This window comes from Bactrocera tryoni, unplaced genomic scaffold (genome assembly GCF_016617805.1).
Source record: "Bactrocera tryoni isolate S06 unplaced genomic scaffold, CSIRO_BtryS06_freeze2 scaffold_7, whole genome shotgun sequence".
NCBI lineage: Eukaryota > Metazoa > Arthropoda > Insecta > Diptera > Tephritidae > Bactrocera > Bactrocera tryoni.
The window spans coordinates 19,497,729-19,512,490 of record NW_024396366.1 but is presented as its reverse complement, the minus strand read 5'-3'; the positions used below and the strand labels follow the sequence as shown (position 1 = coordinate 19,512,490).

Here is a 14,762-nt window from a genome sequence, read left to right as displayed (position 1 = left end):
ATTCATTCAAATCCGGATGACTTTGTCCAAATAGATAATAATGCATGGACCGAAAGCTCAGACTTCGAGTTAGACGTTATAATTGACGAAACCATAGAAACTATTGACGATAATATGTAGTACTGATAATGAGAGTACTACCGAAGAAAGAAATGAAATTTTCTAAAACGAAACCGCATTGACTGCCGTTTCAAATTTAAAAAGATTTTGTACCGACGACCTTATTGCAATCGGATTGTTGCAAAATTTGGAAAGCCATCTGCAAAACAATTTTCTTTTAAAAAAGCAAAAAAACTTAAGCCAGTCTACAATTACCCAGTTTTTCAAGGTTTCAAATAGCATTAGCAGCGTCACAAATCAATATGGCAGCCAAATCGATGCCCAAATTTGTAGAAAATCACACAACAACAATATTTTCATTCATGAACGCAAGCGCACTTTCAAAAGGCAAACTTGCTTCATTCATAAAAACAAATTCCATTACATTTCCCCGAGCATACCTTTGCGAACAAGCGTCTTTTCGCAACGATGGCAAAAGCTAAAAATCATAAATTGAACAATTTCTGATATTTGTATGAGAAGGAAAAAGCGCTAACCCCGCAAATATAAGTATAGAATAAAATTGACAACATAGTTTATTTGTCGATTTCAAGTCAAGAAATTTGCCAAAGAAAATATTCAATATTCCTCTGATTTATGTGTACAGTGGATTCCGGTTAAGTAGTATTCCGCTAAATGAAAATCAGCCCTCTTAACTGCCCATATCTTGCTGCATCTCACGGTTGTTGTTTGATATACAAGGAAATTATTGTTTTAAGTACCACTCGATTAAGTATCCGCACTCGCTTATGTGCCATATTAATTTTTTTTTAACAAACCACAAAAATCTGTATCTTTGATTGTGGCACATAACCGGGATTGACTGTTGTTGGAATACCCCTATTCCTGTCTTCAAAACAACATTGACCAACACTTATTCAAGCAATACTTAAATGCTTGAATAAGTGTACTGCAGTAACACTGTTTTGTTTCTTCCCTTTTCCTTTCTTGTGCTGTATAAGTGAAGTTGTGGTGCTGGTGCTGCTGTGTAATCAGATATAAAATAAGAATATTAAATAATTATAAAAGAAGATATAAAGCTTGTGTTTAAAATATATTTTGTGAAGGATATATAACAATAGGTTATGGGCCCAGTCCACGCCTAAGAAACAATAATTAAGAAAATTAAATTTAATTGTGAAATAGCATACAGTAAATCCCGCTTAAGTGCCTCCACGTTTAACTGCCATTCCCGCTTAAGTACCTGTATTTTACTGCTTCGAACATTTTTTCGAAAAAGTGTGTAGAAATTTCCCCGTTTAAGTACCACTCGGTTAAGCGCCAATCCCGCTTAGCGGCCACTAAATTTCGTGCTTCATTAAAAAATTTGGTTTAAGTTTTCCCCTCTTAAGTGCCACTTTAAATTTAAAATTATAAAATCGAAAAATATTCTTGTAAAATCTTAAAATATGGCAATACGGATAAGTGCTTTTCTTATCGAGCATTTGTATTAATCGATCTTCGCTATCTATGTGTCAAAAATTTTCGCTTCTGTCATTTGCATCGTTGTAAGTTTGAAAAATACAGAAAAGTGCCTGGTAAAACGCGCAAAATAGTAACTGCTTTGACTATAAAACAAAAGTTGGAAGCAATAAATTTGATTGAACACGAAGGAAAGCCGAAGGCTGATGTGGCAAAAAAGTTCAAGGTGGACACTTCAACCATCCATCGAATATGGAGGAAGCGCGAAGAAATTTAGGCGGCTGCCTCGAAAACTAATTTAAAACGCAAACGATTGCATTTTGGTACATGCGATAAAGTAGAGGAAGCTTTATCAAAATGGTTCAATGAGATGCGATCATTGAATGCGACAATTTGTGGAGCTCAAATTGCACAAAAGGCAAAGGAATTCGCACTTAAAACGGGCTGCGACTTTGAGCCAACTGCTGGTTGGATGTGGCGTTGGCAGCGACGTGAAAATATTAAATTTAAAAAAATTCAAGACGAGGCAGCAGATGCTGATACTACGGCGGCGGAAAACTACCGCAATGAAGTTTTAAATACCTTAATAAAGGACTACGAGCCAGGCGATATATTTAATGCGGATGAAAGCGGTCTTTTTTTACAAGGCTCTTCCAAGCGGAACGTTGTGTAAAGAAGGAGAAAAGGCGGTGGGCGGTAAGGCACAAAAGGCCCGCCTGACTCTGTTATTTTTATGTAATTCAGATGGAACCTTCAAAAAAGTTTTTGCAATTGGAAAGTCGAAAAACCCGAGGTGTTTTAAGGGAAAAGTTGTGCCGCTGCCATACTATTCCCAGAACAAAGCTTGGATGACTGGATCTTTGTGGTCAATGATAATGAAGGAATTTGACAATGAAATGGGAAAGCAAAAGCCAAAGGTGTTTTTAATAGTTCACAACGCAGCCAGCCATAAAGTTGATGGTTTGAATGTTGAGAATGTAAAGATTACATTTTTGCCACCAAACACGACATCACTGTTGCAGCCTCTCGACCAAGGGATTATACACTGCTTTAAAGTTTATTTCAGACAAATAATCTTTCGAAAACAAATACTTGCAAAAGAGAACGGCTTGTCAATTAAACAATTTATAACATCGATTTCAATACTTGATGCCCTTAATTTTATTAAACGGGCGTGGTGGCTTGTTAAAAGCGATACCATAAGAAATTGCTTTCAAAAAGTAAGTTTAGCTCTTAATAATTATGCTTGAACTATGAAAAGCAAAATATTGCAGGTGTGTATTTAATTTAAAATTCTTGAATTTCGTTTTGTAGGCCGGATTTCAAGTAGAAGATATTTCGTTCGACCCTATCGAGGAAATAGTAGATGTCCCTATTGAAATACATAACTTTGATGAATACGTTGCGTGCGACAGTGACATTGATTGCTTTGGTGTTCTTACTGATGAGGAAATAGTAAAAGATGTATTAAATGAGGCTGATGTTGAATCATCAGAAGAATCTGCAGTTGATGCCGTAACTGACCCGCCTTCCTTTGCTGAAACTTTAAGTGCTCTTAGCCTTATTAAGAAGTTTGTAGATTACAACAATATTGACGCCGAAGAAATTGAAACTTTGGAAGAAAAGCTTTTCAAAAAGAAATTTCAAAATCTTCGTCAGAAAAAAATTACTGATTTCTTTTTTTAAATTGAAGCGAAACTACTTTATTACATATAAATAAGTAGATAAGTACATAAAATGCATGTACCTACCCATATGTAAACTTGAATTAATAATTTAATTTTAAAAGCTTTGATCTCAAGAAAGGTCTCTTTGTTAAATTGTTTTCTTTTTCGTTCTTTTTTTTATTAATTTTTGTAAATTATAATCAATTGATTTAATCAAAAATATATCTATGCAGCTTTTTAGAAAAGTTCATAAAAGAAGTCTTCGTAAGTACCATATGGCACTTAAGCGGGTTTCTTTTAAATGCCACTCCCGCTTAAGTGCCACAAAAACCTGACATCGTTAGGTCTGGCACTTAAGCGGGATTTACTGTATTTCAATTTCTGGTGAAATTCATTTTTCAAAGAAGCGGGTCGTGTACTACGCATTAGTTTGAAAGGCTGTGTTTGTGTATGAAATACAATGGACAAGGCAAAGCGCAACATTAAACCGTTCGATGGCGAGAAATACGCGATATGGAAGTTTAGGATTAGGGCTCTATTGGCTGAAATGGATATTCTTAAAGTGATTGATAATAGTGCACCTCATGAGGCAGACGAGGAATGGAAGAAAGCCGAGCGTTGTGCGAAAAGTACGCTAATAGAATATTTAAGTGATGCTTTTCTTAATTTCGCCACAAGCGACATAACGGCGTGTGAAATTCTAAGAAATTTAGATGCTATATATGAACGAAAGAGTCTGGCGTCGCAATTGGCAGTTAGAAAACGTTTGCTTTCTCTCAAGCTATCGAGTAAGAAGTCGCTACTGTCCCATTTTAACATTTTCGACGAATTGATTAGTGAGTTACTAGCAGCAGGAGCAAAAATTGAAGAGATGGATAAGATCTCTCATTTGCTGATTACATTGCCTTCATCTTACGATGGCGTCATCTCAGCAATAGAGACATTATCTGAAGATAATCTAACGTTAGCTTTTGTGAGAAATAGATTTCTAGACCAGGAGATTAAAATAAACAAGTAAGGAAGGGCTAAGTTCGGGTGTCACCGAACATTTTATACTCTCGCATGGTAAAGTGATAATCGAGATTTCATAATACGTCATTTACAAATTTTTCAAATGCCGTATTTTTGTAAAATTTTATTCTGCTATCATCATTGGTTCCTAATGTTTATACTCGTATTATACAGAGAAGGCATCAGATGGAATTCCAAATAGCTTTATATTGGAAGAAGGCGTGGTTGTGAACCGATTTTACCCATATTTCGTACATGTCGTCAGGGTGTTAAGAAAATATTATATACCGAATTTCATTGAAATCGGTCTAGTAGCTCCTGAGATATGGTTCTTGGTCCATAAGTGGGCGGCGCCACGCCTATTTTCAATTTTTAAAAAAGGCTGGGTGCAGCTTCCTTCTGCCACTTCTTCCGTAAAATTTAGTGTTTCTGACGTTTTTTCTTAGTCGATTAACGCTTTTTTAGTGATTTTGAACATAACCTTTGTATGGGAGGTGGGCGTGGTTATTATCCGATTTCTTCCATTTTTGAACTGTATATGGAAATGCCTGAAGAAAACGACTCTGTAGAGTTTGGTTGACATAGCTATAGTAGTTTCCGAGATATGTACAAAAAACTTAGTAGGGGGCGGGGCCACGCCCACTTTTCCAAATATGCCTCTCCCTAATGCGATCCTTTGTGCCAAATTTCACTTTAATATCTTTATTTATGGCTTAGTTATGACACTTTATAAGTTTTCGGTTTCCGCCATTTTGTGGGCGTGGCAGTTGGCCGATTTTGCCCATCTTCGAACTTGACCTTCTTATGGAGCCAAGGAATACGTGTACCAAGTTTCATCATAATATCTCAATTTTTACTCAAGTTACAGCTTGCACGGACGGACGGACGGACAGACGGACGGACGGACAGACAGACATCCGGATTTCGACTCTACTCGTCGCCCTGATCACTTTGGTATATATAACCCTATATCTGACTCTTTTAGTTTTAGGACTTACAAACAACCGTTATGTGAACAAAACTATAATACTCTCGTTAGCAACATTGTTGCGAGAGTATAAAATGATAGTAACGACACAAGCACGAAAATTATGAATGCGGTAGTTAAAAACAAAACAAACACTTATAAAAATAATTCATTTAAAAGGCAGGGATATAAACAAAAGAAACCGTTTAAGGGAAATATTAAAAGTAGGGTTAAATGTCATCACTGTGGCAAAGAAGGTCACATTAAAAAAGATTGTTTTCATTATAAAAGAATAATAAATGATAAAAACAAAGAAAATAGGGCTTCGCATTTATGGTAAAAGTGAAAAGTACCAAATCAATGGATAAGTGTGATTTTATCCTTGATTCGGGAGCAAGTGACCATTTAATAAATGATGAGCTACTTTATATTGACGCTGTGGAGTTGGTGCCGCCACTGAAGATTGCAGTTGCCAAGCAAGGCGAATACATCTATGCAACAAAGCGTGGCATTGTGCGATTGCGCAATGAATACGACATCACGCTGGAGGACGTGCTATTTTCAAAGCAGGCTGTAGGAAACTTAATTTCGGTGAAGCGTCTGCAGGAGGCAGGCATGTCAATACAATTTGACAAGGAAGGTGTATCCATCTCTAAAAATGGATTGACGATTGTTGAAAATACAGGTATGTTAAATAATATACCTATTGTTACGTTTCAAGCATATAGCATAGATGCGAAACTTAAAAGTAATTTTCGGTTATGGCATGAGAGGTTTGGCCATATAAGTAATGGCAAATTATTGGAAATAAAGTAAAAGAATATGTTTAGTGACACTAACCTTTTAAAGAATTTAGAACTAGATATAAGGAGAAATTTGTGAACCACGTCTAAATGGAAAACAGGCTATATTACCGTTTAAACAGTTTAAGGATAAGACCCATATAAAAAGGCCCCTATTTGTAGTTCACTCAGATGTCTGTGGTCCCATATCTCCAGTTACCCTAAATGATAAAAATTATTTCGTGATCTTTGTTGATCAGTTTACTCACTATTGTGTAATTTATCTTATGAGAAATAAATCAGATGTATTTAACATGTTTCAAGATTTTGTGGCGAAGAGTGAAGCGCATTTTAACTTAAAAATTGTTAATTTGTATATTGATAATGGTAGAGAATACCTATCAAATGAGATGCGACAGTTTTGTGTTAGGAAGGGAATTTCCTATCACTTAACAGTGCCGCATACCCCACAGTTAAATGGCGTTTCGGAAAGAATGATCCGAACGATTACAGAAAAAGCTCGTGCCATGGTTAGTGGTGCACAACTAAACAAAAGTTTTTGGGGTGAAGCAGTATTAACTGCAACTTAATTAACAGAATTTCAAGCAGAGCAATTGTTGATAGTACGGTGACTCCGTATGAGATGTGGCACAATAAAAAGCCTAATCTTAAACATTTGAATCATTCAAAACCATTTTTGTGGGCTATGAACCAAATGGTTTAAGATTGTGGGATGCTGTTAATAACAAATTTATTGTTGCAAGAGATGTTGTTGTAGATGAAACCAATATGGTTAATTCTAGAGCTGTTAAATTTGAAACAGCATTCCTGAAAGACAGTAAGGAAAGTGTAAATGAAAATTTCCCGAATGAAAGTAAGGAAATTAAAGAGACAGAGTTCTCCAAATGCGACAACACACAATTCCTGAACGATAGTAAGGAAACTAATGAAAATTTTCTGAATGAAAGTAAGAAAAGAAAGCGAGTTGATTCCCTGAATGAAAGTAAGGGAACAACCAACCCCAATGAGAGTAGGGAAAGTGAAACAGCTGAACTTGTAGAAAATATTGAAACTGCTGAGAATCCAATTGCAACCGATAACTCTGAAATAATGAGTAGAAGAAGTGAGAGATTGAAAACTAAGCCCCAGATATCATATAATGAAGATGATAATAATTTAAATAAATTTGTTTTAAATGCGCACACTGTTTTTAACGATGTCCCAAATACATTTGATGAAATTCAGTATAGGAAGGACAAATCCTCTTGGGAGCAAGCCATAAATACAGAATTGAATGACCATAAGTTAAATAATACCTGGACAGTTTCAAAAAGGCCTGAGAATAAAAACATTGTTGATAGCAAGTGGGTATTTTCCATTAAATATAACGAACTAGGAGATCCAATTAGATATAAAGCAAGACTAGTTGCACGAGGATTTACCCAAAAGTATCAAGTCGATTATGAAGAGACTTTTGCCCCAGTAGCTAGAATTTCAAGCTTTCGATTTATATTATCTTTAGCAGTACAGTACAGCTTATAAGTTCATCAAATGGATGTAAAAACAGCTTTCTTAAACGACACATTGAAAAAGGAAATTTATATGAAACTTCCTCAAGGTGTACCAAGCAATGATGACAATGTGTGTAAATTGAATAAGGCAATTTACGGACTCAAACAAGCCGCTAGATGCTGGTTTGAAGTATTTGAGCAAGCATTGAAAGACTGTAAGTTCGTTAACTCTTCAGTAGATCGCTATATATATATTCTTGATAAAGGAAATATCAAAGAAAATATATATGTGCTGTTGTATGTTGATGATGTAGTAATAGCTACGGGAAATATGGAAACAATGAATAATTTTAAAAGGTATCTAATGGAAAAATTTAGAATGACAGACCTTAAAGAAATAGGACAATTTATTGGAATAAGAATAGAAGTGTATGAAAATGAAATTCATTTAAGTCAGGCTGCATATGTTAAAAGATTTTTGAATAAATTCAACATGGATAATTGCAACGCAGTTAGTACACCCTTACCAAGCAAACTAAATTATGATGAACTTAATTCTGATGAAAACTGTAATGCCCCATGTCGTAACCTCATAGGATGTTTAATGTACATAATGTTGTGTACACGTCCAGATTTAACTACTGCAGTTAATATCTTGAGTAGATATAGTAGTAAAAATAATTCCGAATTATGGCAGTGCTTAAAGAGAGTTCTGAGGTATTTAAAGGGTAGCATAGATATGAAACTTGTTTTCAAAAGAAATACAGCATTTAAAAATACAATAAACAATAATTGGTTTCGTGTACCATAGGGTATTTATTTAAAATGTTTGACTCAAACCTAATATGTTGGAACACAAAGAGGCAGAACTCAGTAGCAGCCTCGTCAACTGATGCAGAGTATATGGCCCTATTTGAAGCCGTGAGAGAAGCGCTATGGCTAAAATCTCTTAGCAGTGTTAATATTAATCTGAAAACCCCAATCAAAATCTACGAAGATAATCACGGCTGCATAAGCATAGCAAATAACCCCTCATGTCATAAACGGGCTAAACACATAGATATAAAATATCATTTTACACGAGAGCAGATCGAATGTAATACCATTTGTCTTGAGTATATTTCCACAGAAAACCAGCTTGCGGACATATTTACGAAGCCATTGCCGACCTCACGATTTGAAGAGTTGCGGAAAGAATTGGGACTAGTGAAAGATAACTGATGAATTGTTTGCCGATACTGTAAACTTTAAGATTACTAAGTAAATTCATTGAAGAATTTTGTTAATTTTAATATGTTAAGTTTTTTGAATAATTTGAATCAATTTGTTTGTCAAACTAGATTTGTAAGAGTGATCTGATCGGGTTTTATCTGGGTTTCCCCGAATCCTTGCAGCAAATGCTGGATCACTGAATAACTCCCAGAATGCACACCACCCACATTAGAATAATTTTATAATAATGAGTATGTAATTAATGAATATGTTTTATTAAGTTTAAATATGTTGTTTTTGAGGGGGCGTGTTGGAATACCCCTATTCCTGTCTTCAAAACAACATTGACCAACACTTATTCAAGCAATACTTAAATGCTTGAATAAGTGTACTGCGGTAAAACAGTTTTGTTTCTTCCCTTTTCCTTTCCTGTGCTGTATAAGTGAAGTTGTGGTGCTGGTGCTGCTGTGTAATCGGATATAAAACAAGTAAGGAAGGGCTAAGTTCGGGTGTCACCGAACATTTTATACTCTCGCATGATAAAGTGATAATCGAGATTTCATTATACGTCATTTACATATTTTTCAAATACCGTATTTTTGTAAAGTTTTATTCCGCTATCATCATTGGTTCCTAATGTATGTACTCGTATTATACAGAGAAGGCATCAGATGGAATTCAAAATAGCGTTATATTGGAAGAAGGCGTGGTTGTGAACCGATTTCACCCATATTTCGTACATGTTAACACCCTGATGATGAAATATTATATACCGAATTTCATTGAAATCGGTGTAGTAGTTCCTGAGATATGGTTTTTGGTCCATAAGTGGGCGAGGCCACGCCCATTTTCAATTTTTAAAAAACGCCTGGGTGGAGCTTCCTTCTGCAATTTCTTCCGTAAAATTTTGTGTTTCTGACGTTTTTTGTTAGTCCGTTAACGCACTTTTAGTGATTTTCAACATAACCTTTGTATGGGAGGTGGGCGTGGTTATTATCCGATTTCTTCCATTTTTGAACTGTATATGTAAATGCCTGAAGGAAACGACTTTGTAGAGTTTGGTTGACATAGCTATAGTCGTTTCCGAGATATGTATCGGGTGATTTTTTAAGAGCTTGATAACTTTTTTTTTTAAAAAAACGCATAAAATTTGCAAAATCTCATCGGTTCTTTATTTGAAACGTTAGATTGGTTCATGACATTTACTTTTTGAAGATAATTTCATTTAAATGTTGACCGCGGCTGCGTCTTAGGTGGTCCATTCGGAAAGTCCAATTTTGGGCAACATTTTCGAGCATTTCGGCCGGAATAGCCCGAATTTCTTCGGAAATGTTGTCTTCCAAAGCTGGAATAGTTGCTGGCTTATTTCTGTAGACTTTAGACTTGACGTAGCCCCACAAAAAATAGTCTAAAGGCGTTAAATCGCATGATCTTGGTGGCCAACTTACGGGTCCATTTCTTGAGATGAATTGTTCTCCGAAGTTTTCCCTCAAAATGGCCATAGAATCGCGAGCTGTGTGGCATGTAGCGCCATCTTGTTGAAACCACATGTCAACCAAGTTCAGTTCTTCCATTTTTGGCAACAAAAAGTTTGTTAGCATCTCTAAAGTCTACAGAAATAAGCCAGCAACTATTCCAGCTTTGGAAGACAACATTTCCGAAGAAATTCGGGCTATTCCGGCCGAAATGCTCGAAAAAGTTGCCCAAAATTGGACTTTCCGAATGGACCACCTAAGACGCAGCCGCGGTCAACATTTTAATGAAATTATCTTCAAAAAGTAAATGTCATGAACCAATCTAACGTTTCAAATAAAGAACCGATGAGATTTTGCAAATTTTATGCGTTTTTTTTTTAAAAAAGTTATCAAGCTCTTAAAAAATCACCCGATATTTAGACAGAGAAGGCATCAGATGGAATTCAAAATAGCGTTATATTGGAAGAAGGCGTGGTTGTGAACCGATTTCACCCATATTTCGTACATGTTAACACCCTGATGATGAAATATTATATACCGAATTTCATTGAAATCGGTCCTAGTAGTTCCTGAGATATGATTTTCGGTCCATAAGTGGGCGAGGCCACGCCCATTTTCAATTTTTAAAAAAAAGCCTGGGTGCAGCTTCCTTCTGCCATTTCTTTCGTAAAATTTAGTGTTTCTGACGTTTTTTGTTAGTCGGTTAACGCACTTTTAGTGATTTTCAACATAACCCTTGTATGGGAGGTGGGCGTGGTTATTATCCGATTTCTTCCCTTTTTGAACTGTATATGGGAATGCTTGAAGAAAACGACTCTGTAGAGTTTGGTTGACATAGCTATAGTAATTTCCGAGATATGTACAAAAAACTTAGTAGGGGGCGGGGCCACGCCCACTTTTCCAAAAAAATTGCGTCCAGATATGCCCTTCCCTAATGCGATTCTTTGTGCCAAATTTCACTTTAATATCTTCATTTATGGCTTAGTTATGACACTTTATAGCTTTTCGGTTTCCGCCATTTTGTGGGCGTGGCAGTGGGCCGATTTTGCCCATCTTCGAACTTAACCTTCTTATGGAGCCAAGGAATACGTGTACCAAGTTTCATCATGATATCTCAATTTTTACTCAAGTTACGGCTTGCACGGACGGACGGACGGACAGACGGACGGACGGACAGACAGACATCCGGATTTCGACTCTACTCGTCGCCCTGATCACTTTGGTATATATAACTCTATATCTGACTCTTTTAGTTTTACGACTTACAAACAACCGTTATGTGAACAAAACTATAATACTCTCGTTAGCAACATTGTTGCGAGAGTATAAAAATAAGAAAGCAAATACAGCTGATAACTGGGAAATTGCGTAAGAAGCATATTTCTCTGTACAGACATAACTGTACGTGAACTCTTCTTGTATGAAAATGTAGCAAACTGACAATTATGATGTTCATTTTCAAGTCTTAAAACACCTTCCCAGCTACAGCACCATCAAATTCGTGGAATCGATTCAGATTAGGAAATATCTGTTTTCCATTTAGTGCTTATACACATATCCTTCGATATAGATATGTATATTGGGAATACAAATTCAAATAATTCACAAGATAATTCAAGGATCAGCTACCTTGACGACTGAAGCGGCGCCTATCATCACTCCCGAGTTTTAAGTTTAATGGCGGAAGCGAAAATTTCATTGAAAAGGAACCAGCACACGGACTGGAACTTCGTCAATACTTGCACCTACAAGTCCTGGGAACTAAATCTTATTTTTGATGGAAAGCCATCTTTAAATTAAGCGGTTTTACTTTGGTCTGGTGTAGTAGAAAAATAGTTAATCTAACCATTGGAAACCACCAGGTTCCAGCACCATTAAACAACAATCATCAAGACATATTAAAATCTGTTAGAATGGATCGGTCACAATAGATTGCCTTCACATGATTCTTGCTAGATCTTGTAGATGAGAGAGACAACCTTGTTAGGAGACCAAAACTATCAAAGACAAGAAAGAAACGTTAACTTCGGTTGCAGCGAAGCTATGAACCACCATTGCCTTAGACAACAACCCATGCCAAATTTCGTGAAGATATCTTGTCAAAAGAAAAAGCTTTCCACACAAACCGAAAGTTTAGTTTGTATGGCAGCTACCTGCTATGATGCTTTGATATTGCCGATTCCGACAAATGAGCGCCTTGGGGAGAAAGGGATGTTTACAAATTTCCAAATCGCTATTTCAGGAACTGAGGAACTGGTATATACAGACGAATGGTACCCGACGTTTCTTTCTTTATGTTACCAACTTCGTGGTAAACTTAATATACTCTATGCAATGCATAAAAATTGATATAAAAAAATGTTCGGTGTGGAATGATGTTTGTTTTCGTACCTTCAGAGAAAATTTACTAAATTATAATGTGGACAGTCTTCGATATAAATCAGAGTCTGTTCCGGTTATACAAACACGCCTTCAATGAAAACCGAGTGGTTGAAACATTTTCTGGAAATATGGTAGCATAACAGTGATCTGGAAATGTTACATAACTAAGCGATAAAAGAGCAGACAAGTAAAATTGTAACTGTACTGTTCCCAATACAGCTAACAAACAAAACAATGATCACCGAAGTAAAACGAGTACAGTTTTCTATAGATCATAACAAAAAGTTCATACACAATACAAGTCCAACTTCAAATTAGTTCTCGAATTTGATTAGTAAGACTTACTTAATTTGCTTAGGTAGGCTAAGGTGATCAAAGAGAGGAAAGTTTACAATGAACCCAAAGTGTCAGAACATATCTCTAATTTCATCTAATCTAATCTAAAGCGTGGTCTGCTAAACCTCCTCTACATTTTACTTACAACGAACTCAAATGTTACAACAGAAATCTTATCACATCGAGCACTACAGGAAATTTTCTTATGTTCTGCTGTGAAACTATTTCAGAAGTTGCTGGCTGTGGTAACTTCAGAGCTTCTGTAGTTCACAGCTAATAATTTTTATTGAATTGTTGCGGCTATCGTATCCACTATATACAAGCGGTGTTTCTCATAATACATTTGTCAGAAAATAATCCAAACGTTTTGAAACTTGAATATTGTGACAAGGCTAGGCAAGCTAGTGGTCCCAATATACACAGACATCATAGGTTCTGGGTTATTCTGGTTATACTGGCTAGAAACAACTGCCTGGTACTATAAAAATAACGCAGAACAGAATTGTATTACATTTCATTGAGGCTACGCCGGAGACCACGAAATTCAGAACAAGGACTTTCTTTACCAATCCCGTTATACACACCCAACTGCTTGTACTACCTTTTTCTTTTCTGCAATGAATATGACTTTCTGGCTCAACATCAGGCTAAACAGCGACCTTTAACTACCCAAACCGCCATTTATTTATACTCGTGTGCTTAAACATAATATATGTATGTTGTAGGTACATACATATACATACATACATATGCACATACGTATGTATATGTTCACCTGCGTTGCTGTTGCTGTTGCGGTTAAGTTTGCTATTTGCCAGGGTGGATTATACGGCAACTGTGGCGATTAGTTGTGTTTACGTTATTGCAAGTTCGCTTTGTTGCCTAGCTTGTTGGCTTGCACATACATGCGCGCGTACATTTTCTAAATTTCTCCGCTATAGTCCTTTTACTTTTGTAGTTTACTGCTATTTCTTTATTATTTTTTTGCAGTTTGCAAAGTCTTGCGGTTAAGCTGTGTGCTGTGGAAGAAGCGCAAAAGATTGCGGGTGGTTTTAATAAAATTCCTTTGTGTTCATATTTTATTCAAACGGTATACATTTTTTAATATGCTGGTGTATTTTTTACACACATAAGAGATAGAGAGATAGCCTCGATTGTCCTTTGAGTTGCAGATTATGCCTTGCGGTGCTAGTAAAGCGATTGAAATATGGCCACCGCTTTAAAATGATTAGAGATTTTAATTAATTTATATTTCTGTGGACGATGATGATAACAGCTGTATATAATCAGGTATGTAAGTTGCGTTGAAACAGACCCTTAGTTACATTTTCTTGCTGTTTTTGAACATAACAGAAAGTATCAATATTTATAGGTACTCCGTCTTCTAATAACTTTAGATGGTATAACATCTTTAGAACTTGACTTACTCTCTGGGTTGTCCTCATCCTGATTAATGCACCGAAGATATGAAAAGCTTACGTCTTCCGTTCCTAGCTCAAGTATCCTCTCGGTAGCCAAAAAAACATCTGTTTGAAGGCGAGCTAAAGTGAGAAGGCGAAACATCCCTTCCATAGGGTAGAGCGCTGGGTTTGGGACCCGCCACGCAAAAAACGCTCCCAATGAAAAGGAAACAACATTCTCGCACGACATACCGCCTTTTTGATGACGACCATGACAAACTTATTAAGGATTACGACTTAAGGGCATGCACAAGAATATTCGGCTCCTTAATTGGAAAGGTGCCGCCGCCCAGCTGGTTGATGTTCTAGTGAAAATAAAGGCTGACATAACTGTTGTCCAAGGAGTGCGATGGACGGGGCAAGGACTGAGACAAGTAGACGGTGTAGGATTCGTGTTGGAAGAGAGACTCCATCGCCAATTCCTGGCATTAACCCCGG

General features: G+C 36.4%; 1 protein-coding gene across 1 annotated transcript; it reads left to right on the top strand.

Moving 5' to 3' along the window:
* The first annotated feature begins 2,369 nt into the window (after nt 1-2,369).
* LOC120781833 (tigger transposable element-derived protein 6-like) lies at nt 2,370-8,871 on the top strand. The gene is made up of 3 exons (XM_040114054.1): nt 2,370-2,741; nt 2,836-3,036; nt 8,800-8,871. The coding sequence occupies exons 1-3, from the start codon at nt 2,370-2,372 to the stop codon at nt 8,869-8,871; spliced, it is 645 nt and encodes a 214-aa protein (XP_039969988.1).
* The last annotated feature ends 5,891 nt before the right edge of the window (nt 8,872-14,762 follow it).

What these genes read in the sequence shown, in the direction of transcription:
- LOC120781833 (XM_040114054.1), top strand. Translation starts at nt 2,370, where the DNA reads ATGACTGGATCTTTGTGGTCAATGATAATGAAGGAATTTGACAATGAA. An exon ending in TAAGAAATTGCTTTCAAAAA is followed by an intron (nt 2,742 to 2,835) that starts GTAAGTTTAGCT and finishes TTCGTTTTGTAG; the next exon opens with GCCGGATTTCAAGTAGAAGA. An exon ending in AAGAATCTGCAGTTGATGCC is followed by an intron (nt 3,037 to 8,799) that starts GTAACTGACCCG and finishes TTGTCAAACTAG; the next exon opens with ATTTGTAAGAGTGATCTGAT.